This window comes from Cyrtonyx montezumae, unplaced genomic scaffold, assembly GCF_038088225.1.
Source record: "Cyrtonyx montezumae isolate F1298 unplaced genomic scaffold, pur_monq_1.0 scaffold_64, whole genome shotgun sequence".
Taxonomy (NCBI): Eukaryota; Metazoa; Chordata; class Aves; order Galliformes; family Odontophoridae; genus Cyrtonyx; species Cyrtonyx montezumae.
Genome location: NW_027072072.1, coordinates 496,601 through 523,305, shown reverse-complemented (window position 1 = coordinate 523,305; position 26,705 = coordinate 496,601). Strand labels below are relative to the sequence as shown.

General features: G+C 37.7%; 1 protein-coding gene across 1 annotated transcript in view; it reads left to right on the top strand.

Moving 5' to 3' along the window:
* The window catches only part of ADGRV1 (adhesion G protein-coupled receptor V1), a 227,553-nt gene that overhangs the window by 132,885 nt on the left and 67,963 nt on the right, over nucleotides 1-26,705 (top strand). Inside the window, exons 84-85 of the mRNA XM_065750127.1 lie at nucleotides 14,752-14,868; nucleotides 23,196-23,374. Coding sequence (XP_065606199.1) covers nucleotides 14,752-14,868; nucleotides 23,196-23,374 — 296 coding nt within the window. The remainder of the gene's footprint in view (nucleotides 1-14,751; nucleotides 14,869-23,195; nucleotides 23,375-26,705) is intronic.

Below are 26,705 nucleotides of genomic sequence, written 5' to 3'. Positions count from 1 at the left end.
ACAATGCCATTAACCTGCACTCAAGCGATGAATTATTGTCCCTTGAGAGAGGGGTTGAAACCATTGAGCCATAAAGGTTCTTCCTACAGTAGTCCTTGCAGGGCTAAAAACACACCACTGTTACATATAAATATCTCCTTTTGTTTCAAGGTCTAAATTTACAAAGGAGTGAAGTGAGTAGCTGAACACCTCAGGGAGCTATAAGCTGTTAAACTAAAGCCATAAGCTTCAATCCTTTTCCCGCAGGAAAGAGGACTTTTTTGTTTGCAGCTGGAACAGAAATACACAAGGTCAGCTCCAGTTGTTCCATTCATAGTTTCCCAATGTGCAGAGAAGGAAAAGCTGCAAATGTGGGAGGAGGAAGTGATTTTTAAAGAACATTATTTTGTGTTCACAAAAAAAAAAAAAAATCTGAAAGTATTTTTTCTGCTGTTTTTTCTTCTGTGTATGCTAGAGTGAAAAAAAAACCTCTATAAAAACACAAACTACTTCAGTAAATTGATATGTTTAAAACTAACCACGTCTTCAAGTTATGAATATGATACAGTATGCCTCTAAAGAAATGAATTCCAACATAAAGATACATGAAAACATGTGAAAACCTAGTTTCCTGATTACCCTGAAAAGCATTTGTTAAGAAATTCCAAATGCTTGGGTAAGATTGGATTCAGATCTATCACTTTTCCCTTCTAAAACAAAAAATCAGTAAATGCACTGGGCTGGCTGCAGAAACAAATGGAGTTTGGTGAACACTTACTATTTAAGACTAAAGTTTAGGCCAGACAGTGCTACAAAGGTCAGAATGAATGGATGTGATACTGTCACTCCAAATATCCATCCATTCTTTAGAGTAATGACTCCTCACCTGTAGTATAAAGCACTGCTGGTGGGGAGAATGGTGATTAAGGGTGTACTGCTTTTGCTCTGTTTTTTGTAAAAGACATGGGTCTCGAGGAACATATTTCATATATCTATAAGAAAAAACATATTCTAAGTCAGAGTGTGTTTATAAATATATCATACTTTCCAGCAAACCTTCCTAGAATTCCAGCAGTGTCACGCAATGCTAAATTTGTAGGTGAGTTGCTCCTGTCTGGCAGTAGTGATATCACTTGCTGTTAGTGTTTCACTTCCTATTTTAATACCTACATTCAAAGCATGTTAGGAAAACATGCCCTCTGCATGTGGGGAAGAGAGGTTATCTTTGACCATATTCCCTGTGTGTTTTGACAGAAAAAGGCAGAGTTGTGTGCCATCTGCACACTGTTTTTGTAGGAGGGATTGCTTGAAAAGGCTCACTCAGCCTTTGCAGCTGTATGGCACTACAGGTGGATACGTACTAGCTGTGTGACCTTACAGTTTTCAGCAGAAAGATATCCATGGTCTCATTCTCATTCTTCACATATTCTATTGGGAGGATATTTTTTCTGGCACTTTGTCACGTTTTTCAAGCAACATTCATTTAATTTCTTCTATGGGAAAAATGGAAGATAGTACAGCGGAACATGTTTTGCTGTTGCTTCTATACCGAATATATTTGAGTTGACACCAGTCCATCATGCATCACTGTGCTCTTGAACCTCCTCGTACAGGAATACATTTCCATCTCTTGCTGACAGCTAAAGTAATTTTTTATCCTCAGCAACACCTACTGAGACCTGGTGCCTGGCCTTTTAAGAAGTGTTGTCCTCAGCAGTCAGCAACACTGTCATTCCCACCTTCTGCTTGGAAACATTACCAAAGTCTCTGTAAACTGACCTTTGTAAATTTTCTCGCCTATATTCACAAACTGAAGGAAATTCAAATTCAAAAGGAAAGAGAAGGAACTTCCTTATTAAGAGTATGTAAGTTATTTGAATTGTGGTTTATATGACAGATTTATTACAGTGTCTCAAAACTGCCAAACTTGCCTGCAGCTCTGCATCAATTCTCTGTATTGGTGTGGTTTTTGCTTACTTGTCTTGCAACATTATTTTGCCAACCTGCAAAAACATACTGGGAGTTGAACCTTACCTTATCGGTCAAGTAATAATTAATAATGTTTTAGGAGGGGGAGAAGGTCTGTTAAATTTTTTAACTAAGCTTCAATATGGTTTTGAACTCTATCACAAAGCAAACACAGACTTTCTATTAGTGAATACTCAGTTCAACAGTAAAATTCGTTCTGGGCTAATTTAGACTTTAAAGGTCACTGTTACAACTCCAAGATATTAACTCCTTGCATGCAATGGTACTGTTGAGTTTTGCCACTGTTTTTAAGGGCTGGGCAAAGTGTTTTGTGTGGTTTCCCAAAACATGAATAACATGAGCTATGTGTGTTCAGCTGAAGTGTCTCTATAGCATTTCCAGTACTTCTACCTTGTTCCTTTAGTCTACATTTTATCTTTCTTCATTCAGTTTGCTCCTATTCCTTAAAATTACTTTTTATGAAACATCTTGATCACTAGGCTAGATACAAGGAAGAAAAAAACTTGGGGAAAACTGTGGGAAAGAGAAGAGAAAAAAGAGAAACCAAAGATATTCGTTATCGTGTGAGCTTGCGAGATGGTTCATGCCCCACAAATCTGACTGAATTCCTTTGTTTAGGGTCAGTTCAGGCCTAGAGCAAAGAGGTTTTAGAAGAGTAGAAGAGATGGTAACCTGTTTAATTGCTCTTGGAGAAGAAAGAGTGATCTCACCGTGCAGCAATACTAATACATGGTAAAAATATGCTGTTCAATTCTTATGGCTTGCTGACCTCTCTGAAGATACCAATTCACAACTCATAGTATCAGTCCTGTGTAAAGAACATAAGCAGCCTCCATTTCAAAGGCCTTTCTTTGAAGTCCTAGGAAGAGCTGACCTTTGAGAACAAGTAGGTCTAAAAAAATTTCTCTTCCTGAAGGGTACAAACCATGACTTTTCCACCTATTCAGGCATTCTGAAAAAGTTGTATTGTAGACACAATAAGAGCATTTTTCTGATCCTCTGTAACTTAATTTCCACCTTAAGCCTGTTTCTCAATGCCTCTCTCCCACCTCCTGTGCCAGCCCCTCTACCTGCATCCTTTATACAAGGACTCAAAGCAAACAGTGGGATTGGTTTTATTTGGCGACTGTGTTCTGTCTCGTTTAAATATTAAGGAAGAAGCCACTTTGAATGAAGGTAGGTATTTGTAAGATTGGTTCTTGAGTAGACGTTCTAGGAGACTGCATGTAGTACAATGAATGTTTGCAGTTCTTTGGAACAGAGAGAGGTTACTGTAGTAAAAATGTAAAATCAATATTCAGAGAAAAAAAATGCACATAGAGAAATTTCTTATACACTTATATTTTCCACATTTCATGGAGTGTCTGATGAATTGCTTACTTCTACTGGAAGTACAGTGTATTGCTGCATCAGAGAATAGGTAGTTAAACATAACAATTGTGAGGTCTTTGCTAAGATACTAATCTCTTCAGTGTTGTCTTTTGTTTGCACATGATCACTGTCAGAATAGTGACTGCCTTTAGCTTCTTTTTTAAATAATTATTTAAATATTCTTATTTAAATAGTTAATTTCTGAGCAGTGCATTTTTCCAGTTTTAGTATTCTACTTTATGTTGAAAGCAGGTATTATTTAATCCTGTTTTGAAGAGATTCAGTGCAAGTTAAAGATTCTGAGATCAGAACAATGCTGTTTACCCATGGACGTGGATGAAGGGGAATGAGATATGCCTGGTAAAAAGATAAACTTAGGAACTTTGCCAAGGACTTTGTTGACATCTATCTTCTCTGAAAAATGCAAAGAGAACAGAAGTGAAAAAATTAGCCAAAGTAGCATTTGGTGTGAAGAACAGATCGCTTTAAATATGCAGTGCAAAAAAAGTACTTTTTATTCCTGGAAGAACCTCACCATTGGTATTCTTATGATGATATGTACAACTGTGCAAACAAACAAACAAAAAACAACAACAAAAAACCCAAGTAAATTAAGTGAATTAACTGAATTTGGGAAATGCTTAATGATTATCTCTCTGTAGATCTATTTGATTTTGGCAGTGACAGAAGCATGAGAACACACATGATGATGAGGGGATTTCCATTTAATTAGACGACTTTCACTTTCACATTGAAAACAGATATGCCCACTGAGAGGCAGTCTTTACACACACTCCAATTGGAATGCACAGGAGGATGATGTTTCTTCCAATTTGCCCATAGGGGATTTTGCTGCTATATTCTGCATGGACTTTCTTTACAAACAGTTTACAGAGAGGGAGAAATGAAGGGGTTTCCTATATCACGTTCTCTAAAATGTTTCAAATCAATTCTGTCGTGAGCAGTTAAAGATGTTACAGACAGCATAAAATAAGTATTCAGTGAAAATTTCGAGACTCTGGAGAGAAATGTGAGTGGAACTTCGAGTTCATGTTTTTGTGACTTTTCTAAATAAAAAAAAAAAAATATATATATATATATATATACTTATATATATATATATAAGATTTTCTAAAAAAAGAAAAATTCTGATTTTTTTCAATCTTACAGTTTTACATGCGCACTTAAATGTGGTAAGACATACAAAATTTAACCCAATTTTTCCATATATTAATTTATACTTTGTAATAAGAAGTATTTGACATGACAGAGTAAAACATAGACCTTAAATTCTTCAATTACATTCCAAATTTATTCTGAATAAGATTATCAGGTTCGTTCAAATCAAGGTAGCAGGGAAGAATCTCCAGTTAAGAATGAGTGTGTGTGTGTGTGTGTGTGTGTGTGTGTGTGTGTCAAAAGGTGAAGCTTGACATAAGTTGTATAGCTATTTTTGTAACCATTTGCCTTGTAAATTTTCATGGTGTATGCTTTTATTTGATCAGATATACGCAAAAAATACAGATACACATGTTCATGGGGATATGCTAAATTTCAGTATGATTCATGGAATAATACCACTGTAGCTGTAGCTTGCTCACAAAAAACTTGTGGGATGAGATAGTATCTCTTATTACACCAGCCAGCCCAGCTGGAGAAACCAGACAAGTCTTAAAATGTCTTTTTTGTTGTTGTTGTTGTTCTGATGGAGTACTGAAGAAGGGGTTCCGTTTCTCAAGCTCCTGTATTTTTTATTTTTTTCTAATTACATGGCTCACAGAAAGTTACTACTTTATCAAACGGCCTTGCTTCAATGTAAGTTTTGTTTGTTGCCAGTGACCCAAAAGGGCAGCCTGATATTGCTGGAAAATTTTAGGAGAACTCAATCTGTTTCCTAATATCTTTCCTTGAACTCCCATCCTATTGGCTGTGCAGTGCAAAAGATAAAGTATACAAGCCTTATCTTTTCCAGTGACATTTTATTCTGAGAGATCTGAGAGAGCAAGGACATGCCTATGTAGTCCTTTTCTGGCAGAAATAAGTATAGACTTCAAATGGTCCAGTCTGGATTCAGGCCAGAGCTGAACAGAAACTGTTTAGCTGCATTTGGAGTTGCTTTGTGTTCAGACAAGTGTGGGCCTCAGCCTCTCAGCAAGACTTATCATCTCAAGTACTACAGATATTTAGCCCAATTGCATAGCTTTAATCTAGTGCTAGCTTACATTCAGCTGAACTTGAAGCATAAGGCAGATGAAAACACATCTGTGTACTTGCTAAGGTAAAAATAATAGCTGATGTTATGCAACATGGGTAATTGCCAGGCATGCCAAGTCTGCCCTCACTGTGCCAAGGGGTGTGTGGACTATTTGCTAGCCTAACTATTAGAGGTGGGAAGGTGCAGAGGGAGAAAGCAGAAAAGGACCTCCACAGGTCCTTATATAACAGTAGTTAACTAAGCAAATTAAGATGTTTTTTTAAATTATAATTATTATTAATTATTATTATTATTACTTTATTTCTTTGTAATGACAAAATATAGTTCAAGTTTTTTTTCAATTAGAGTAATTGTGATGATATAAAGGAGAAGCATAAAAGGAAGAAAAATATGTGGCAGTGTGGTCATTATAGTGAATAAATTAATGTGCATAAGCTACTTATGCATTTTTGACCTTCTGGTGCTGATTAATTTAACACATGGGAGGGGTCTGAGGAGAGTATTTGCTATTATTAGTATGGTTATATTATTAGTGTAGGAAGCGTTTGAAGCACTTGGTCACAGCAAAAACATCCATGTTTCTGCAGGAACAGGCAAAATATTGTGTTTAAATACAGAAACAAATTCTAAAATGTGATTGGTTTAAGATGTTTGACTGTTTAACACAAACATGCTTTGTGTTTGGTTTGTTTTGCAATAAAAGATAAGGACATGTTCCTAAAACACTAGGCTACAGAAAAAAAAATGCCTTTGTTCACTTCTTTAAAGTAAATGTGGTGACTAATTGCTTTAGAATTACCAGTTAAGTAAGTAAAGAAGGCGTTAGCTATTTGTATAGGGTACTCATACACAATACCATTCTGTTTTACTTTTTTGCCTTGCACATTTGATTTGAGTGTATGTTCTTCAAAGCTGTTTTTCAGAGCTATTTTCTGTCCTGGCTCTTTTGCCTGCAAAATTTCCACACATCTGTGAGAAATCCTCATTGTTTGGGACCTGCTGAATGTAAACAGTACTTGGTTTTTCACAGAACTGCAGAGGAGCTGTAGTCACCTCAAGGAAGGAATGCAAACTGGCTGAAGCATCTATCAGCTCACAAACAGCTCTTTTTAAAGACTTAGATCTTTAGTTGTTTGACTCTGGTCCTATCAAGGGGAAATAGATTTCTGTGCTGTGAGTGACAGGAAGATTCTCAGTGTTGAAAACATTCCCAGAAAAACAAAAACAAAACAAAACAAAACAAACAAAACAAACAAACAAACAAACAAACAAACAAAAAAAACCCAGCAAACTTAAGGTACTCATACTTCTCCCTCTGAATGCTGTATCCTAAGTGATTTTAGAATAGGATTTCTCATTATGCAGTATACATCCTGTGAAGTCCTAACAGATTCCTGCAACATGTTTTCTGTCAGTCGATAAATGGTATATAGAATGCACTGGATATCAGTTTTACTAGTAGGGTCACCAGCTTTCCTTACCATTCTGAAAGGTACAGTAGTATCTTTGAACCTAAATATTCCCACTGTGACTTTTCCCTGTCATTTTTATTCCCTATCATGTATGATTTTGGTTACCTTTGAATTTTTTTCCTACCTAAAAGTAGTATTTGTGCAAGGAAATGGATTTGAAATGTTTCTTGTTACTTTTAATGTTTTTAATTTCACAGAATCATAGAATTACCAAGGTTGGAAAAAATGTCCAAGATCATCCAGTCCAACCAACCACCTACCACCAATATTACACTACTAAACCATGCCCATGGTTCTTGAACACCTTCAGGGTCGCTCACTCCACCACCTCCCAGAGCAACCTGTTCCAGCACCTGACTATTCATTCAAGGACTAACTTTTTCCTAATTTCCAGCCTGAACCTCCCATGGTGCAAATGTGAGGCCATGTCCTCTCATCCTATCACTCGTTATGTGGGAGAAGGGGCTGACCCCCGCCTCACCACAGCCTCCTTTCAGGGAGCTGTAGAGAGCAATAAGGTCTCCCATGAGCCTCCTCTCCTCCAGACCGAACAGCCCCAGCTCCCTCAGCCACTCCCCATAGCACTGTGCTGCAGGTCCCTCACAGTTTTGTTGCCCTTCTCTGCTCCAGGGCCTCACTGTCTTTCTTTCCATGAGGTGCGCCAAGCTGAACACAGTACTCAAGGTGTGGCCTCACCATTCCTGAGTTCGGGGGGTCAGTCACTTCTATGCTCCTGATGTTTCTGTTTCTGATCAAGCCAGAGTGCCATCGTCCTTTGCACACTGCTGGTTCATGTTTAGCTGTCAGCTAACACCCCCAGGCACAGGCTTCCAGCCGCTCTGCCCTGAGCCTGTTGCATCGGGTTGTTGTAGCCAGAATGCAGGACCTGGCACTTGATCAGATCTGACACAAAGAAAATGAAGGTGGTTCCACACTGCTGACGTATTGAAAGTGGGTTTTGTTTGACCTTCAGTGTAGGTTCAGCATAGCACATAATGGAAGGTAATAAATGTAGCATTAATTAGAAGTTACCAGAGATTAGTTCTTCACTCTGAGCCATGGTGTATTTAAAATCAGTGGGCAGGAGGCATCAGCAGCTGTTGTTCCCTTCAGTGGCAGTGCCTGAAGCTGTTTGGCTACTATGCTGCGAGGGGTGAGTAAAGCCCCCACCACTGGTTCTATATGAGGAGAGATGCAGTCTCTGTCAGATGCAGAGGGTGATGCACTCCCTGACAGCACGCAGTGTCCCATAACCAGAGCCTTGTTATGATAGGCAGCAATCATAAAAGAGCATTGAAGCTGTTCATATCTGATGTAAGTAATGAGCTCTCCCTAAGTGGTCTTATTTGCCTAGCAGGTTGGACTGAGACTGCTGAGAAAGCTGTACAGACCGTGTCTCTGTGCATGAATCCTTGCAATGTAAGGATCATATCCTTTGGAAATGGCATATGACAGAAGCATAGTCCAGAATCTGAATTTACATTTAAAATACATTCTTACACATTGAGGAAATAGGCCCAAATCATACTGTCAGCTTTACTCTGAAGCAATCTGCTTTTTCCTCACTCTAGTGGGAGTTTGAATGTTGCCTGGTAGTTTTTTAGTGACTTGTTTATAAGTGTGTCAGGATTTCTAATTTTGCAGTAAATTCTGTATCTTTTTTCAGATGCCTTTTTCCTCACAACTTTTGCTAACACATTGATCCAGGCCTGTTAGTTTGTCCCACAGCTCCTTGCAGACCAAGCACAGAAAGACCTTTTTTTTTTATTCATTTTTACTTTAATCCCAGCTTTTTCTGGTGAAAGGATGAAGATTTCCTTTAATGCAGGATCTGTTCTGCATATTCCATGCTAGACTTGGGCTAAATGCTGAACAGAGTTCTTACAGTAACTCCCAGACCTTCTTGCTTATCACTTGGAGGTAATATACTCCTACTTTTTAACTGGTCACTTTTATCTGGGAAGTTATCAACTATTTTACTCTTCTAGCAGGGCCTTCATACCCCTTCTTGCATGTGGACTGTTCCACATCTGCACGACTGACATAAACAGTCTGGGAATAAACTAGTCAACAGATTCTCCAGAAAATTAAATACTAGTAAGTGAATTTCATTCCTGTTTAAGTACTATAGATCTTGGATACTTTTGTTATTTTTCAGTAAGTCCAGGGATGAATTCTAAGTACTTTTGGGCTGAGGAGTTCCATATAAAGTGACATACAGAAAGGCAGGCCCAGTGACTTCTCTCAAGTTATAAGTCAATCAATTATGCATATCAAAAATTGAAGCTATTTAAATAATAAAAAATGTTTTAAAGAATCAGCTGGAGAAGTATTTATAAATCAGAGAATTCAAGAGCACAGTATATGTTTCTAGTTGCAGCATTTAAAAGTTATTAAAACTTGTTTTACTTCCTGTAGCTTCAAATAATGTTAAGTGCTTAAAATTCAGATGCACTTAGATTTGATGACTCCAAATCACTGGATAATGGCTGTAATGGCTGTTTTGGGACTGATAAAATATCTCTTTTCCCCCTAATTATTTGTCATGGTTTGTGACATTACTACACATGGAAACTGGAAAATTTATGAAGTATTTCAAATGCTGTGAAATAAAGAGAACTGCATCTCAAATTTTGTCTCGTTCTTATAACAAACTGCGTAGATATACCTACACACTGATGGAAAACATAATAGGTAATTTTAAAATGGAATAAAAAAACTTGTAATTCATCTTGCTCTGAATAAAGAAAAGCATTCTCAATTTAAACTGATGCTGATATTCAAAAAATATCCATCCTATTTGAAGCTAGTATGAATAATAATAAGTGAAAATATGATCAAAGTGGTGCTTTACTTTCAAAATGCTTAACTTTCATTCTCAGCATCCTCTGGTACTAGTTCAGCACAATAATATTTCATATTGCAAGGAAATAAAACTGGAACATTGTAAAAGCAGCTGATTAATGACATCACAGAACTGTATGCTCAGATTCATTTACTACTTCACAGTTCATCCTGAACCTGAAACAGGAATTAAATCATATGATCCTATAAAGGCCAGCCCTGTGCATGGCTGTCTAGTTTACTAGGTAATATTTACTTCACTGTCACTGTACATGAGAATCTGTGTGACATTATTGCCTCAATAGAAGTCCCTTTGATAATAATTAAGACATCATGTAAAAGTTTTTAACTTAGTTGAGTTTTAATTTTGAGAAATTTTTCTAAGTCTAAGGATATGACTGCTGTCTGGGAGTCCACTTACATTAAGCAAAGAAGTTAATTTGTGTTCAGTGTAATCATTGTGCTGATATTTGCATAGATCGCATATCTTGACATTAATTTCCATTTTGTGTCCAACACAAATGAAGCTGGATTAGGATTAATGCTCACTGTACACAGCTAAGCCAGTGAGAAACTGTTAAAGAGAACTTTATATTCTCCATTGTTCACTAGAACTCCTAGTCACTAAATATCAAGTAAATATCAAGCAAAGTATGCATCAGAGTAAATTGTTCAGATTAGTTTCCTGTGCAGATACTTTATTCTGGAATAGTGACTTATATTATAAATCATTCAGCATGAAGAAAATCAGAAAATGAGTTATTTTAGGAATAAGGGACTTTCTCTACAGTTTGTTTTCCCCTGCTGACAGAAATACAGACTACAGGTTCTCGCTAGATGAGAAAGTTCATTTGTTTGAGTGGGAAAAAGCAGTTAAGTCTGTACCTCTGAAAAAAGCCCATGGCACCAGGCATCAGCAACACAAGTTTTAAATCCTATAAATATTTGCCCCTTATTATTGAATGTATTTTTACAATGTTGTCTCAGTACTAGAAGTTGTATGTGGTACCTAATCTACTCTACTGCTTTAAGATTAGGCACAATTCTGGGATCCTTATCTTTTTGGCATACTTCATGCATTTTTCTTGTTTGTCTGTTTTTAATCTAAGCTATTCCTTAGAGTACTAGTGACCTAATTCCTTCCCTGGCTTGTTTACAGACAAGGTGAGTCTGAACAAAACAGCTAAATTACAAAAACATGGAGATTATTTAATGCTGTTTAATACTCTGTGTCATTTGATATCCTTGTGATAGCTTTATTATCGGTGTTTGAAAAATCCTATCTTCAAATCATTTTAAACCTTTACTGCTTCTTGTTGCCTACGCTACTTAGTAATTTACAATGCTTTTTTGCGGGTTCAAAAGTCAACCTATCCATTAACAACAAATACAAATATGTTGTATTCTACTTCCAATGGAGATGGAAGAAATCTGCTCCTCTTCCTGTTCTGAAGCCTTGGGCGCAGAGAAAGCAGGCAGGTAAAGATACTTGTATCACAACAGATACTGCCAAAATGATTATTCTCTAGGTCACATTTGAACCTTTGTTAAGGAATCTGGATCAAATGTTGCCATAGAGATGTAAATAATGGCAGTATTTCTTTAGTATCAAGGGTTACAAATAACAGAAATATAGGGAATGAAATACTCTTCAACAAGGGCTAAGAGTGAAAATGAGGTTTTCACACAGAATGCAAGATCTTCATGCTTTCATGCTTTCATTTATTCATTGTAAGGACCATTCTAAGAAGTGTTAGCCCTTGCTGAAGAGCATTTCATTCATTTGAGGTAAACTTACCTTCATGTGTTAAATGCTTGTGACAGAAGTTAAACTGCTTAATTAAATATCCTCTCATATCACACTACAGTTCTTCTTAGAGTAGTTCTTACAATGCATAATTGGAAGCACATCCCATAATCTCATGAAGATCTTGCTTTCTATGTGCAAAACTCTTTTTTACTTAGAGAGCATTCACTCTGTATTGCTGAAAAGCATAACCATTTGCCAGCAGCTGCCTTCTCCTAGAGGTTGGATTTTTAGCATATCTGCTTTTCAAGCTGCTTGCACTGCTTCTAGTTCTGTAAACATGGCTCAGATTACCCTTAACAGTTTAACCTGAAGTTTTTTTTTGTTTTTTTTTTTGCCTCTTTACCTTTTTAACCTCTGTTTGCTATCTGAAATCTTCTAATGCTTTTAATTACTATGAATTCTTAGCTAAGTCACTGCTTTAGCTGTATTGTTTTATCTCACCAACATTGCTCATATATATGAGAATACACACTTTGCGCAACTTTGGGCACTTTTTGTTTTGTTAGAATTGTTTTGTTAAAAAATTACAAAAATTGTTTTGTAAATTACAAAATTACAAAAAAGTTACAAAAATTGTTTTGTTAGAAGCCTGGTAACAGCAAGATGCCTCTTTTATATACAAAAATATTCAATTTTTTTTTCTTTTGAAATGCGGGAAAAAACTTCTCTGCAGACTCAAAATACCTTTCAGCCAAGAAATGTGCCAATAATGTATTCCCACCACTTGCTTAGTCTGCACTTCTCTTTCCATTCCTTCTTTGCCTCCAGTGTGATAATCTGTTCTTGACATAAACGCAAACCTTCAGAGAACAAAAGGTGATAAAGTGCCTCTTCCCATGTGTTGTAATCTGTTGTAGCTACAAGCATTTACTCCAGTGCTAGGAAAGGTACTAGTGGTCTGTTGGTGCTTTTTTGAGCTAATTAGTTAGACAATTATGCTTGTTTCACCAGTCAGTACTCGGCAAACAGTAGTCTGCTTTAAGCTGTGTATTGACCTCTTGGTAACCAGGTGGTAATGTTGCTATGGTTAGACTCCATTTTCTACTGGGATGCTCCTGAACTTCAAATACAGAAATTGCATTTGTTTTCTTTAGATCATGAAATTTATCTTACAATTGCTTTTACTTCAGCTGTTGCCTAGTTGCTCTCATTGTAAAGAACTTCCCCCTGACATCTAACATAAGTCTTCCCTCCCTCAACTTAAAACCATTTCCCCTCATCCTGCTGTTATCTGCCCTTTCAAAGAGCTGACTTCCCTCCTGTTTATAGGCTCCTTTAGGTCCTGAAAGGCTGCAATGAAGTCACCCTGCAGCCTTCTTTCCTCCAGGCTGAACAAGCCCAGTTCCCTCAGCCTGTCTGCGTAGGGGAGGTGCTCCAGCCATTTGAGCATCTTTGTGCTTCTCCTCTGGACCCTCTCCAACAGCTCTCCAACAGTGGCTCATTCATATTCTTCTATTTCAGTCTTAGATAACATTGTGTGAGAGATATCTCTCTGCTGTGCCATAGTATTTATTACTGTATAGAGCTTGGCTTTATAAGAATATTTGGACAGTAAAATCACTGGATGTGAGCTATCCAATACTATTTTTGTCCAGGTGTATACCATCTCCTTTGGTACACTTTAACTTCCTTCTCCACCCTACTCCTGAAAACTTACATTCACTAACTCTGTTTTGAAGCAGCCTCTACAGCCTATGAACTGTAATACCATCATGTTAATGGGCTGTTCCTCAAAATAGCAGTATTTGTTGTTCTGGGAAGGAAAAATCATCACTTAGTACAAGCATTCAGCAGGTAAAGAGAATGTTTCTTTATGTGAACACCATAAATCTTCCTTCATAAAAAAAAAAATAATAATCACAGAAGACAGAGCTAAACATTTCTGATACATGTCTTAGATTTAAATCTAATTCTGACACTGTGTAGCAGTGCTCAGTGTGGTCAGTCAGCAGTGGAGCACCTTTCTCCTTTACATAATGGATTGTCTGCTTATTTCAGTGTCATATTGTCCTTCGACATTTGGCTTGTCTGTGGAAAATAATTTATATCATTTTGATGAGTGTTAAATCCTTACCTGCTCTCAGGCAGCATCAGAAGGACTTACTCTGCTTTATCCAGTGCTACCGTATCATCTGATGTCAGTATGTCAGTATGTCTCTATATATATCTGTATGTCAGTAAAATGCCTCTTGAGTTCACTTGCTGATTTTTTTTTCTCTTAGGAGACTGATAGGGGAGCTGATAGGAGTTCTAGAAGTTTCACATGTGATCTTCTGGGTTTGTACAGAATCTGTAGTGGTGGTGAGATATGATAGATGCACTGTAAAAGCTTCCAGTAAGACAACTGCCCTTATGTTGGTGTGTTGCTTTTAACTAGCCTGGAAACCAACATTGACTGAAAATTACAGCTTGAACATATTTTACATATTCAGGATTCAGACTCTGAAAAAATCTGTGGGCCTGCTTGTCTTTTAATAGTTGTTCAGTGTAGGAACAATCAGACCTCTATGGGTGTGAATTGGAGGAGATTTGGGGCCCTCATGTTCTGCCAGCAAAAGGCACACTAGTAGACAACAAATAACAGACAATAGTAGATAAATTGACAATAAAAAATAAATAACAGACAACAAAAGCCACAAAGCACAACAAAATAACAACATCAATACATTATTTTTCTTACCAACCAATAACATTTCTGGCCTTATGGAAGTTGGAAGATAATGTCTCTTTTTATGGAGGAAAATCTTTACCCACAGTCTGAAAACTGGTATCTAATATTGGATGGTAAATAGTCTGGGGAACAATATTTAATAATAACAAATAAATCTCTCTGTAATTTTTCAGATATGGATGTAATGGATACTAGTTTTGTGACTGATACTGCTAAGAGATCACTTCTTTTGGGTGATTATTAAATGTAAATTTCCGAGGTATCTCTCAGTCTCTGGAACTGTAATTGAGTGTTTGAAACTGAAGATAATTTCTTTCCTCTCACCTCTCCTAACAACTTCCATTGTTAATGTTGAAATTGTTTTGTTTGACATCAACATGTATTTATTTTTTCTTTCCAGATTTCATTTCTAGCCTCTGCTTACCTAAGCCAACATCTCTCAGAGGAAAGCTGCTCTGCACTTGCATCTGTTACACATTACCTTTATCTTTGCCAGTTCAGCTGGATGCTCATTCAGGTTAGTCTCATAGTCTTTACACCCCTTCACCAAAACCTCTTTAAAATAACTGACACTAAGACTATGTTTCTGGTATTTTTTTGGTGTACACATGCTGGCAATCCGGTGCTAACTAGGGAACAAAACATTATGTTTTTAATATTAATCCTAGTGTATCAGAGGTTCAAACACTGTAAATATTTTTTCCTCTAGTATCCATTATGACTGCGTATTTCCACATCTCACTTTCTCCTATAGATATTACAGTCTAAAAACACTGAAGAAGTTCTTATTATAGTTACTAGCTTTTTCAAACACATAATTGTTTTTTGGAAAGAGTTTCTTGAAGTTAAACTACATTTTTTTTAAGTCAGTAACATCTTAGTCATTAGATTTGTGAAATGTGACATGTCTACCTTCATAAGTTTTCATTAAAATAGACTATATTCATTCATAGATGCTGTTAGCATTTTGATGTGTGTATGATGTAAAACCAAACTGAACTTATGTGACCACAAACAACAAAATATGTCATAGAGGAGCATCAGTTTTAAGTTAGTCAAAGTAAAAATCATTGAGCTAGTTTGAAAAATACATTCATTTGGCTGCTTTTAAAAATGCATATTTAGCACTAATGACTAAATTATCTCATTTATGTTTATGTTATTTTATCAGGATTTGCCTATAGCACATATCATAGTCTATTTCATTATATATGCAGCTACATACATTCCCATACCAGCTGTCCAATAGCAGGTGGTCAGACCAAGCAAGGAATTGCAAATTAGAGTATAAATGTAAATGCAACTTTTTCTTCTTGTGATATTAATGTTGTATCTGATATTTTCCTGGGATTTTTGTCTGGTTGCATGCACTGAGAACCCTAACAGTCTGTCTGATAGTTCCACTGTGCTGTTGCTCCTCAGAAACAATGATTTTAAAGGAAATATTAGTTTAAAATCATGTACCTTAATGCAGGAAGAGAGTGTTTTAGGTCCTGTTTAATGTGGTGTATGCACTGTGATACAGTCAGAAGCAGAATGTCTGTCAAATTATATTGCTTTTGTAACTGCTCCTAAAAACATAGTGCTGTCCTTCATTTATTTTATTCTGTACAGAGATCTAAACTCCTCAGTCTGTAGTGAGGCCTGATATTCTCTTCTATTTATTTGTTGCTTTATTTTCCTGAATATATACCGTTAGCCAGAATAAATACTGTCTAGGAGATGTTTCTTTCTTCCCACTCTATCAACACTGAAATTCTTCATCTCCTTTATCTATCTAGGCTAATTACTTTCTCTTTGACTTACTAACCTAATGTACTTTGTTACCTGTAGACTTTTTTTTCCTTCCTCACTTGCTCATTTACTTCATTCCTCACTCACTTCAGTTTTCTTGAATGTTACCTATTTTCTACAAAGAAATTAATCCTTTCAAATTACCAGTTTACTGGGATGCCTCATATTTTGACTGCAAATGATTCCCTTTTTGAATTCTGACTTTTGCAAGCACTAATCATTTATAATGACAAAAAAAACCCAACAACAACAACAAAAAAAACCCCACAAAAAAAAAAAAACAAAATTTCAGTGATTATTAACAGTTAGTCATTTTTATGGCTGTTGTTGAAACCCATTGTTACTGTAGTTGGAATAGACTTTGACCAAGTCCTGAGAATTTATATGTTACATTTTTGAGGGGAGGCTTCAGACATTAGTCATGAAGACTCTACACTGAAATTTGAGGTGAAAAAGAAGCTTAAGAGGGAAAGCACCCTTTACAACCGGTTAAGTGATGAGCTGACAAGAGCAGCCAGCAGTAAAACTTGGAGTGAAGGGGAATATCCACTTTTCTAGGCACAGGTCTTCATCTGTGAATCATTCCTGAAGTTTGAAATACTCAAAAGAAGTTGTCCGAAATGTAGATGAACCCAACTCACAGAAACGATCTACTACTGTTGATGGAGAATATGTCCTGAATTTCTGTCACTCTCATAGCAGAACTGAGTGAATTAACTTTCTAGCCATTGTTTATATTGTAGGACTCTGTTTCTTTCTGCTGTTGGGGCTTATAAATATAATGATATATTTATTGGAGCAGGAACAGCTCTAGTTGTTCCTCTTACATCTCTTTCCTTACCGCAACTTGTGCTTGATCTACAGAGTAAGATGAACAGACATTGATTTTTTTTGTGGAGTGAAATCCTCAGCTGATCTAAGGGAAAATTTAGGATTCAATACCTTACTTTGGACACAGGGTTGAACCTTGAATCTACTTGTACTAATTATGTATCTCATCTTTACCATTCTACACAAGATAAACAGTACCTTAGCTACAGGAATAGTCAGAGCCACATCCAGCCTTGCCTTGAATGCCTCCAGGGATGGGCATCTACAACTTCCCTGGGCAGCCTGTTCCAGTGCGTCACCATCTTCTGAATGAAAAACTTCTTCCTAGCATCTAACCTAAATCTGCCATCTTAGTTTAAAACCATTCCCCCTTGGCCTATCACTATCAACCCATGTAAATAGTCATTTCCCCTCATGTTGTTACACTCCCTTCAAGTACTGGAAGGCCACAATGAGGTTTCCCCAGAGCCTTCTCTTCTCCAAGCTGAACAACCCCAGTTCCCTCAACCCTTCCTCATAGGAGTGGTGTTCCAATCCTCTGGTCATTTAGTGACCCTCCTCTGTACCCATTCCAAGATCTCTGCATCTTTCTTGTGCTGGGGCCCCAGGCCTGGACACAGTACTGTAGATGAGGCCTCACAAGAGCTGAGTAGATGGGGACAATCACCTCCTCTCCCTGCTGTCCACCCCTTTTTAATGCAGCCCAGGATACAGTTGGCCCTCCAGGCTGCAAGCATGCACTGCTGGCTCATGTCCAGCTTCTTGTCCACCAGGACCCCCAGGTCCTTCTCTGCAGGAAAGCTCTCCAGGATATCTTCCCCCAGTCTGTATCAATACCTGGAGTTGCCTCAGCCCAAGTGCAGCACCTTGCACTTGGTCTTGTTGAACCTTATTAGATTCACACAGGCCCAATTCTCCAGGCTGTCCAGGTCCCTCTGTATGGCTCCCCTTCCCTCCAGTATATTGACTGCATCACTCAGCTTGGTATCATCTGTAAACTGCTGAGAGTGCACTTGATTCCATTGTCTGAATGTCTCTGATAAAGATGCTGAAGAGCCAGTCCCAAGTCCCTGAGAACACCACTCATGGCCAGCCTCCACCCAGACATGGAACCATTGACCACAGCCCGTTGGCTGTGCCCAGCCAACCAGCTCTTAATCCATCGAACAGTCCATCCTTCAGAGCATACCTCTCCAATTTAGAGAGAAGGATGTGGTGAGGGACCACGTTAAAGGCTTTGCAGAAGTCCAGGTAGATGATATCCATTGCCCTTCTCCTGTCCACCCATGTCCATCATAGAAGGCCACCAGATGGGTCAGGCAAGATCTGCCCCCTTCAACAAAAATGGAGGGAGGAATGTTCTTCAAATTACAGCACCTGTCTGAGTTACAATGCAGTCATTAAGAATCTCGCTGTCAATATTAATGCAATGAGATGGAGACAGAGGCTATAGTTTGGAACATACATTCTCCAAAAGCCCACTACACCCAGAAAAGCTTAGGTCTTGTTATGGTTTTATGATTTTTGTTGTATTATTGATATTCCACATCATAACATCATGTGGTATATTGGGAGTTAAAGAGTTAATGCTCCATCTCTGTGGATCGTCGATAGTTCTGGATGTACTTGTTTCAGAAGAGAAGAAGAACTACATTCCCCAGAGGACTTTGCGATGCTTTGCATTTTTACATATTTCCGCCCAGAGGGAAAGATAAAAACTGTCTGCAGTCACGGGACTCTCTCTTCCCTTTGGGATTGAGCTCAGCAATGAGTGTTTGTTGCAGCCGTCTGCCTTCAGCGTTAGCGTAAGGCCTTCGGTTTATCGGACACTCTCTCTCTCGATCATTTTATTTGATTCATTTGCCTCAATTCCAATTATATTGTATTATACTGTGTTATTTTCCTTTCCGATATCTTATTTAGTAAAGTAGCTTTCCTCCTCAGATCGTTGCAGCTGTTTTGTTCTTAGACCTATTTCCCTTCTCCTTTTTCCCTTTTTCCCTTCCCCGGGGGGGTGGGCCCGTGGGCCCCCTGCCTCAATTGTCACGATACCGTGTCAAATTGTCCTGCAAACTGGTGTCAGGTCTCTGTCTTACTAGTGGGTGGAGACATGGCAGTAATTTTGTCAATCACATCTGTAGGGATGTGATGGCATCTATCTTGCCACTTTTTACCTAGGAACTGAGTTCCTTGTACAGACCCTTTCACTTTGTTTTGCTTGACAGCAAAGCCAGCTCATAGGAGAATTTGGATAATCTGCTCTCCTTTCTCAAAGACTTCCTCTGCTGTATTTCCCCATACAGCAATGACATCAATGTACTGCATATGCTCGGGCGCACTGCCCTGTTCCAATGCAGTTTGGATCAACCCTTGGCAAATAGTTGGGCTGTGCTTCCACCCCTGGGGCAAACGGTTCCAGGTGTACTGAACGCCCCTCCAGGTGAAAGCTAACTGCGGCCTGCATTCTGTGGCCAAAGGAATTGAAAAGAAGGCATTGTCAGTGTCAGTGGTGGCATACCACTTGGCTGCTTTTAACTCCAGTTTGTACTGCAGTTGAAGCATGTCTGGCACAGCAGCAGTCAGTGGGGGTGTGACTTCATTCAGGCCACGGTAATCTACTGCCAACTCTGCCATCAGTTGTCTGTTCTCCCATAACATTTCCACCCAAGTCAGTGAGGAAACAGTGCCAGCTCCCTAAAGGAGTGACAGGGATATCTTTGTGCTTGATTTGGACCCCAAAGCTCTACTAGCAAAAATATAGGGGCAAATACAGAGGCTAATTTGGAAAGCCTGGACACTATGGCTTTATAAATGTAAGCTTTAATGCCTGTTTAAATTTTTCAGCATTGTATACCTAACACATCTGACATGATTAGGAAGGCAGCAACATTAATAGTATATTTATATAGGACTTACATACTTATGTCTGGGAAACAGTAAAATATATGTGAACAGATTCTGTGTTGCTCATGCACTCACTGCCATCTGTGAGGCTGATACAGCAAAGCATAGTCCTGATCACTGTAAACATGCCTGCTTGTGCAGTCTGGATCAGTGTGCACAGAAGTAGGCCAGTGTTACAGTCGATTGTGAGCAGCATGCACCTGTGTGCCATTCATTATGAAATGAGAAATCCATAAAATAAAAAAAATAAAAAAAGTGATCACAGGTGACTAAGCAGCACTTCCAGGAAGCTAATGTTTATAGGAAAACCCAGATTTAATAGTGAGTTGGTCCAGCTTATGCAGATGCATTTCTGTAGTCCGGATCAAATATGCTCATTTGCTAGATTCTAGGACAACATCCTTACCTTTTTGTCCTACTCTGTGTATCTCCTGCATATTGCTGTTGTAGTACTTCAAACTTAGATTTTATGTATTTTAGTGAAGATTACAATAACAAAACACGTAGCACAGTGCTCTAATTCTTTTTCCACTTTTAACGTTTGTATGCTTGTCTTCGATACCAATATTTACGGTACCCACATGCTGACTGAAATGCAGGAATGGGAAGGACCCAAGGCTGAAGGAAAGGATTGTCAGCAGAGGCAGAACAAAGGGCACATCAAATCATCCTTTCCAGAAGCATATCTGACAGTTGCCTTTGTACTGTATTGTCATGTTTCTTGGCTTTTATGTGAGGATTTCTGTAGATTGCAGAAATTTAATGTCATTACCCAGTATTTCAGGGATGAGGCTTTCTTGATTGCAGAAGGAGTAAGCAAGGCACACATTACACTTTGTGCCAGCAGAGTGAGCTTTGCCTGAAATGTCTGCCTTGTGCTAATGGTGAAATTGAAAAGACTCAATTCTTACAAATGCCCCAACATGTAAGTGTATTTGGCTGCAGCATAAGCTTGTATTTTCAAATGCAATCTGAAACCTCTTTGTATTCTGTTGTTGTTCTTCCTGTGATAGCCATTATTCAAGAAACATAACTCCCTTCTTTTAAAATGTCCTAACTTGTTTGAAAAATAAATGAATAACCCGAATGGGAATAAATTGTCTTTTGGGGAGAAAATGAAACTTGTATAATCTTCAGCTACCAATTCTGACATAGAGAGAAGTTGTGTTAAAAAGCAGACTTTTGTTCTGTTTTGATCCATTGCTGGGGTACAGTAAGCCAGCAGAGAAAGCAGCAGTTCTATGAGAAAATCACTGTGAGTGGTCCTGAGCAGCATACCTGGCTTCTTTTCCTTTGTGGATTTCATGGCAACCTTAAGGTATTTTTATGAATTTATTGCAACCTTGTAAGACAATTATTTCACAAGAAGTTCAATTCTTATTTTTAAGCGTGATTAATGTGCTGTTTAACAGCTTATGAAAAGGCATTACATGAAAACAGGCAGCCATTCTTAAAATGAAGGCTGCCATTCATAGAACGGATGGAGGAGAATATTTCCCATTGATCTGGGAAATGCTTTATTTCAAGTATGTTTCAGCTTATGTTTACCTGAAATTCACAAATATCACTAAAGATAGATGAACAAGTAAAGAAATAAAAAATGTTCTGTCCTCTGGAAGGTAATTTATTGCCTCATTCAAAAAGCAAAAAAAGCTTTACTGACATTAGCACTGCTTCATTAGAGTGTTATTTGAATTTGGATTTGTTTTGTTTTCTAAATCAGAACAATAGCTACTTGTACATTTCTTCTTCCACTTAAGCAGCTGAGAAATGGACGGTACATTTAATTCTTCTGCAAGGCTGGCTATTGTTCCAGCATAGTAACAGTGAAGGATTAACACCAATGTTTGTATTTAGTTGATTTAATTTCTGAAAGACTTAAAGAAAATAAAGTATAATTACGAAGACAAAGTTCACTGCACAGGAAATGGTGAAGTAACCACACTCCCTTACATGTTTACAGGAGTACTGATGTTAAAGTCTTCCTTTATGACAGATGAGATGAGATGAGATGAGATGAGATGAGATGAGATGAGATGAGATGAGATGAGATGAGATGAGATGAGATGAGATGAGATAGCTAAACAAACACAGAGCAAGGACATGAAGTACCATTTCTTAGAAAGAAATCTCTGTTGTGTGGCTTAGAACAATGTTCTATGGTTAAGTCAGAAACAGCAGAACCAACAATCCCTAAGCATAACTGCAAAAATAATTTCAAGGATTTGCTATTTAGAAATGCTCAATGTGAAGCATAGCACAGTCAGGATTATAGAGGCACATTTCTTCATTCCTTTTTCCATGTTCACTGCACAGCTGACATTCATCCACTTGTTTCCTTTGAGAAGAGAACGCTTATTGTAAGGTTGTCAAATAAAATATCAAATAAGTTCTCAAACTCATGTTAAGGAGAGAAAATTGTAAGAGAATAACCATAAAGTGGGAAAAATATTTTCACAAAGTGGTTTTCTTTCCTGAATTTTCATCTGTTCGGTATTCTTGTGGAAGTCCAATAATGGAATTAATAGTTTTTTCCAATGTTCTTTTTAGTTATACAGGAAAGTTCCAAGTGTATGCTAGGATTTTCCTATATTCTTTCAAGGAAAACCAAATTTGCTTTTGGTCACATCTTGGTCTTCTGTTGGGCTCTTTCCAGTATGTCCAGGTTGTTCCTCTCTTGTTCTGAGGTGCCCAAAACTGGAGGAAGCACTCCATATATACCCACTTCTTATTATCATTCCATTCCCTCTATACGGCCTCCAAACCTCTACTTATTATTCCTCAAGAGAAGTTTTCTTCCACAGTTCAGTCCTCTGTATGTTGTTACATTGAAGTTTTGGTTGTAATGATATTCTTATATTCTCATACCACATGTTGAAAAGTTGAGGGAGTTTAGTGCATTTCCTGCAAGATAAATACTGCTGAACAATATCTTAAAAGCCTTTAATACAAACAGATTTAGCAATATTATGTGACAGTCTTTGGTGTGAGAATGTGATTCCAAGAAAAAAACTGTTCTTTACACTGCGAAAATAGCATTTTCTACTAAATAGAGTGTCCTTTTTTCTCCAGTAGTCTGATTGAAAGTCACACAATTAGATAATTAAGCATATTTCTTTAACAATCAGTGTCTTTTGTTTACTTAAGAGTGGAAAATTTGAACAAACTATATTGAAAAATGTTTATATTTACAAACATACTAGGAAAGAAACACATTGTATTATAATGTTTAGAATGACTTGGTTTTTTTTGGGGGGGAGGGGGTAGTTATTCATCCACTAAGTATATTGATTAATATTCTGCATTATTCTTCAGGCTGTAAATTTCTGGTATGTACTGGTGATGAATGATGAACACACAGAGCGGCGCTATCTACTTTACTTCCTTTTGAGTTGGGGGCTTCCAGCTTTTATTGTCATCCTGCTTTTAATTATCCTGAGAGGCATCTATCATCACAGCATGGCCCAGATCTATGGCCTGATCTACAGTGATCTGTAAGTTTCCCTTCAACTATCCATCAGCTAGCAATTGCATTTCTAGGTTTTATTTTTAATTTGCTTTCATGCAGACCAATGGATGTACGTATGGCCGAGTGCAGTAAGGGGCAGGGGATTTCCTTGTCTGCTGGAGATGAGGCAGGCGTATCACCCAAACACAGTGCTGCATATTATATGGAATTGGGCTTTGTCTACTCCGTGTTCTCCACAGTTCCATCCCAGGTTGAGCATTGGTGAAGCCAGCTCTGGCATGTCCGTCTTTGTGGGTAAATTATTTATTCTTTTCTGAGGTTGTGCAGTTCTGAGGTGAAGTATAGAAATGGCCACTACTGCAGAAATGAGCTGAACAGTGTATTTTTCTCCCATTTAATTCTAGGACTGATTAATTAAAAATTAACAAACAACAAAAAAACCACAAAGGAACCTTCAACCCTCTTGACTTAGATTATTAAAAATATTTTCTGCTGAACAGTGTTACTATATTTATTTGTCTGTACTATTCCTTTCTGATTATTGACTATAATTTATTCCAAACCATTCTCAGTTTGAACACTGATGAAATGCCAATGCCAGTGCTTTCAAAGCTATATTTCATCTCAGAAAACTGTGCTACTTTAATGCATCTGCATATAACTTCAGAAATTAAAGTGGAGAAATACATAGATAAATATTTTTGTTATTCTTTTTGCCTCTTTGACCCTGACATCTTTTCTGGCATATATAATCTATGACAATAGCTATTCTAGGATGTGAGGCTATTATGCTTACTTACTTGGTGTCAAAATTACACACACCATGTACAGCTGAAAGCAAACACACAGTTTCTATTTAATGTACAGATGTAGATATTTTCTATGGAAACTTCTTATGAGAGTGCTTGCAGAGCAGGATTAAAACAGGAGAGCATTCATTTGTCTTCCACACAGGTGTAAGATGCAGTGTACATTGTACCATTTCAACCCACTGAAATTCACTGCATCTATTATTGCACCATAGAAAGGGAATTACTTTAGAAGTAGATGCTGGAATTATCTGCATGTGTGAGTATATGTATGTGCATATGCATGTGAATATCATCTGCATGTGCATATATATTTGTAGAAGCATTTTATCTTGGAGGGACAAGCTTCGTTATATCTAATTGAGCTACACCGAGTTCTGGAAGCCAAGGTTACCACCTCAGTGAGGGACACCAGCTCTCAATTGGGAGGTCCAAACTGGCAGGCTGTTCATGATATTAATGCAACATAACTGAGTGCTGCATTGGCTCTGTACAGTGTTTCTTCTCCAAACATGGCAAAGAATAGTATTACATGTTTCTTCCCAGTAAAATGCTTCTTTGTGCATGGTAAACACAATAAATGTGCTTAATCGAGTCTTCTAATTGCAATCAGACTGCAGTCTAATGGTGTCATTATGTGGAGAAATGCAGCTTCACAGCTGCTTTTTGTTTTTAAGGCCTATTAAAAAAATCCCTAAGTTTTGACAAAATTATTAAGTAGTGGAAAATTACTAATTTCAGATCACTTGCCCAAATTAAATGTAAAACTTTTCCAGCAACTTATTAAAGAAGACAAATGCCAGAAATCATCCTGAGCTTATTGAGCGTGCTGTTCAGTCCAGCTCAGTAAGAATGAGCACTGTAAGGAGATAACTGTGAGGACTCTAATAAATAGTGTCAGTGCTGAATCCTAGCTTGGAGAGAGCTTGAGAAGTTCCTCATGATTATACAAAGAGAACTTTCAAAGCCAGAATTTAGGAAAGAGGATTAAATTACATCACTTAGTTTCTTTTCCCGGAATCAGGATGTAGAAGTGGAAAAAGTAACAAAGAGATTTCCAAAGACAAGGTCACTGCAAAATAACTTCAGAATCGGCATCAGAAATTGTTTGAGAACAATGGTTCACCATTAAGGAGCTCATTCCATGTCAGAGTTGGAAGACAGGTTAAAATAATAACACAAGTGGAGCCTGCTATCATAGCTGTGGTGTAAGTCATCAATCTATTGGGAAAGTCACTTTTGCATTTCTGTGGTGTCTGACTGACTGTTTTCTTCCTAGCCAGTGTGCCATGAGCACAATTAATAGCTGAAATTAAAAGCTAAAACTTGTGCTGAAGTAACTTATGTTGTGTGTAATAAAAAGATTTGAGCTATGTTATGATTTTATACTTCAAAGCAGCTGTTAGGAAATGGTCTTCCTTCAGTTATGATGCCTTTAGGTACACACAGATGTATTTTGTACAGTATTTTATAACTCCCATAGCATGTAACCGTATAAAACCGACACACTGCCATGGTGAGAGTGGTAGTATAGAGATGGTGATTAACTATCAAAACATCTCATATCTATCATCTGATACGGTATCTCTCATAACTGACTGAGTTTATGTATGGTACGAACACCACACTCTTTGGCATTACAGAAAACTTGTTGTGATGCAGGGAAATTGTTCCATACCATGATACCACCAAGTAGCATGATGTTTTGGGGTCATAGCTCAGTTATGTGTGAATATGCTATGTGCCAAGAAAGATTCATCTGTTTTTCCCTGTGCTAATTTCCCCATTGCTCAGCAGTTACCAGTTCACTGGCATTTGAAAGTCATTTATAGTGGAGTTTGCAGTGCAAAACAATATTGTGGACAGCAAGACCTTCCCAGCTCAGCTTCTTGTTCCTAGAACTCACTCTCTTGCCCAGACTCTCCTTTTTCCCATTCCCATGCTGGCAGTTGAGGATATCTGTCCAGCTATGAAGTTTTGACACAGTACTTTGCCATGGAAATTACTAAGATTTGATACCTTCTTAAAAGCGAGTGTTAGTTCTCATGTCTTTGAGAAAGAATTACAAGTTATTTCAGATAGAGGTGTCTGTAACTTCTCCCTCTGCATAACTTATCTATGTAATACCTATTTGCCCAGTCATATCATGGAACTTCAAAGTGAGGGTATTTCTGCAGCCTGTTTTCCACTGCAAGAGAAATATAGGAGCCCCCATACACTTTTACCATCTGCTCTGTTTTTGACATTTTGAGTTCTCATAAAAAGTGTACAACAAGGTTTGTCAGTGTTTGTAAATTAAATCTCTAATGTAAAATTTCAAGTATGTCATTGGCTTTGGTCTCTACTCAACATGCTCTAAAAAGTATACCCTTGCTTAAGAACTGCTGTGATGGCTGAGGCACTAATGTTCTTTAGTGATAAGGGGACGATTATTGAGAAAGGTGTCAGATCTTTTCAGCTGGCTAATAACTGAATTTTGAATTAAGCTCTGAACTAGGCAGTTTAATATCACTCTTAAGAAAGTATGTCATCCTTCTGTATTTCTGA